Source organism: Vicia villosa, unplaced genomic scaffold (genome assembly GCF_029867415.1).
Source record: "Vicia villosa cultivar HV-30 ecotype Madison, WI unplaced genomic scaffold, Vvil1.0 ctg.000283F_1_1, whole genome shotgun sequence".
NCBI lineage: Eukaryota > Viridiplantae > Streptophyta > Magnoliopsida > Fabales > Fabaceae > Vicia > Vicia villosa.
The window spans coordinates 216,675-218,570 of NW_026705121.1; the positions used below are offsets into that span (position 1 = coordinate 216,675).

The window sequence follows — 1,896 nt, forward strand, 5'->3', positions numbered from 1 at the left end:
TATATTTATTATTTTAAATAAGTTTTGTCTATCTTTAGCACTTTATTATAATTTTACCATACCCTATTACCACATATGCTGATTGTGTAGTTGACTAAGGCATATGTGGCATTTTTTTGGGTGCTGACTGGGTAATAAATAGAGACATGTTGGCATATTTTAATTGAAAACAAATTAAAAAATTAAAAGAACAGAATAATTTTTTTTTGGCTGATTCTCTTCTTCATCTCTATCTCTTGGTGCTCGTGAATCTCATTCTATTCTTCATCTTCCCATAACCCTAAACCCCTAAATTTTTGGCTGGATTTGTTTCAATTAATTCACAGGATCTCGCTTTCTCTCTCACTTCTGACTCTTCTGATGGCCTCTCCTCTTTCGATTCTTCAATCGTTGTTGTTGAGGACGATTTTGTTGGTGATGATGATGACGAACAGATTGCTGCTGATGATGATGATGATGTTGTTGGGTTCGGTTATGAACCGTTGTTTGTTGATAGGTCTGGGTTCATGACATCGGATGGAGCAGATACATCAAAATATTCTACGAGTTTTGGAAAATCATTTTCTTTCAAATTTGAGGATCCCATTGGTCGCATGAATCGAATCAATTGTGGTAACTGTCTTGGGGAAACATTGGGAAGACTTGGTCTATATCTTGTTTGTTTTTGTCTTGTATGTTTGCCTCCAACATCTTGTGCATTGAGTCTGAACATGGGTTATGTGATTTTATGCTCTTCTCTACCCACTTTGATTCTTATAGGAACTCAGTTATTTATGTTGTTGTTTTTTGTAGGTACTGAACATTTAGATGAGCAAGCAGTCATGCTAAGAGTTGTTATCAAGGACAGAGAACTCCCTGAGATCTGCAGGAGTGAAGGTGAAGTTATTTTCTTCTACTAGCTTTTTTTCATTTGACGATATTGGCTTCTATGGTATAATTCACTTGGATTTGATCAATACGATTCTCATGTAAAAAGTATATTTTTGTATGTAAAAAGTATATTTTGTATTTCAGGCTTTAAAGTTGCATTTGGATTTCGGCAATTCAGTCAAACCAACACCAATCTCTGGTACAGCCACTAGACCAAAATCTAGTGCTTTGTCTCTCAAGTCCAGTATATTTGCAGGGGCTATTGTTATAACAAGCATTGGCGTATTAGTCTACCTACAACAATCCAAGTAACCTGTTTCGCGGTTTAAGCCAGAAAAAGCAATAATTACTCTGTATGAATCCCAGAGCTCTTTTGCATTTTAACTGCTCATTGCAAAGGAAGTGTTGAATACTAAAATAGGAGAGCTTCTCTAATATTGTGTCTTTTTGTTTGGGGTTAGTATTTATCCCCATGAGATAGTAGCTTATATTTTTTTGGTATCTGATGTATCTGTAACTTATGTATAGTAATGTCTTGTTATACAACAATGATAAATGCTGGGGTTCTGCATTTTACATTGATTTCAAGCTTACTTGCAAATTGCAGTCACGCCATGTCAAAATAATCATTGATTTCAAGCTTCATTGATTATCTAAATCTTACTTCTATCATCCAATTAAAATATGCCACATGTCTCTATTTATTTCCCACAAAAAAAATGCCACATGTGCCTTAGTCAACTACACAGTCAGCATATGTGGTAATAGGGTGTGGTAAAATTGATGTTTTGGTTTTATAAGGGGCAGATCAAAAAAAAAAAATATTCAGGGGGGCAAAACCGAACCTCGCCCTAATGGCAGGGGGGCATTGTATATTTAACCCTAAAATGTTTTATATCAATTTCTCTCTAATATTTTTCATCTTTTCTGTTCCAGCTTCCTCCATTCTTTTTCCTCCATTAATTCCAACCTCACTCTCCATTATTGCTTACTCTATCTTTATGTCCATTGATAAAATTTACATAT

General features: G+C 34.9%; 1 protein-coding gene across 2 annotated transcripts; it reads left to right on the top strand.

Moving 5' to 3' along the window:
- Positions 1-204: 204 nt before the first annotated feature.
- On the top strand, positions 205-1,496 carry LOC131626354 (uncharacterized). 2 transcript variants are annotated; one of them, XM_058897175.1, is made up of 3 exons: positions 205-612; positions 793-876; positions 1,015-1,496. In XM_058897175.1, the coding sequence occupies exons 1-3, from the start codon at positions 507-509 to the stop codon at positions 1,080-1,082; spliced, it is 258 nt and encodes an 85-aa protein (XP_058753158.1). In that variant the 5' UTR covers positions 205-506; the 3' UTR covers positions 1,083-1,496. The 2 variants fall into 2 exon arrangements, with proteins under 2 accessions (XP_058753158.1, XP_058753157.1); XM_058897174.1 differs by having other exon boundaries at positions 205-876.
- Positions 1,497-1,896: the final 400 nt, after the last annotated feature.

Bases quoted from the DNA above. Each gene is read 5' to 3' on its own strand.
- LOC131626354 (XM_058897174.1), top strand. From the start codon at position 507: ATGACATCGGATGGAGCAGATACATCAAAATATTCTACGAGTTTTGGA. The intron at 877-1,014 runs GTGAAGTTATTT...TTTGTATTTCAG, and splicing joins TGAGATCTGCAGGAGTGAAG to GCTTTAAAGTTGCATTTGGA.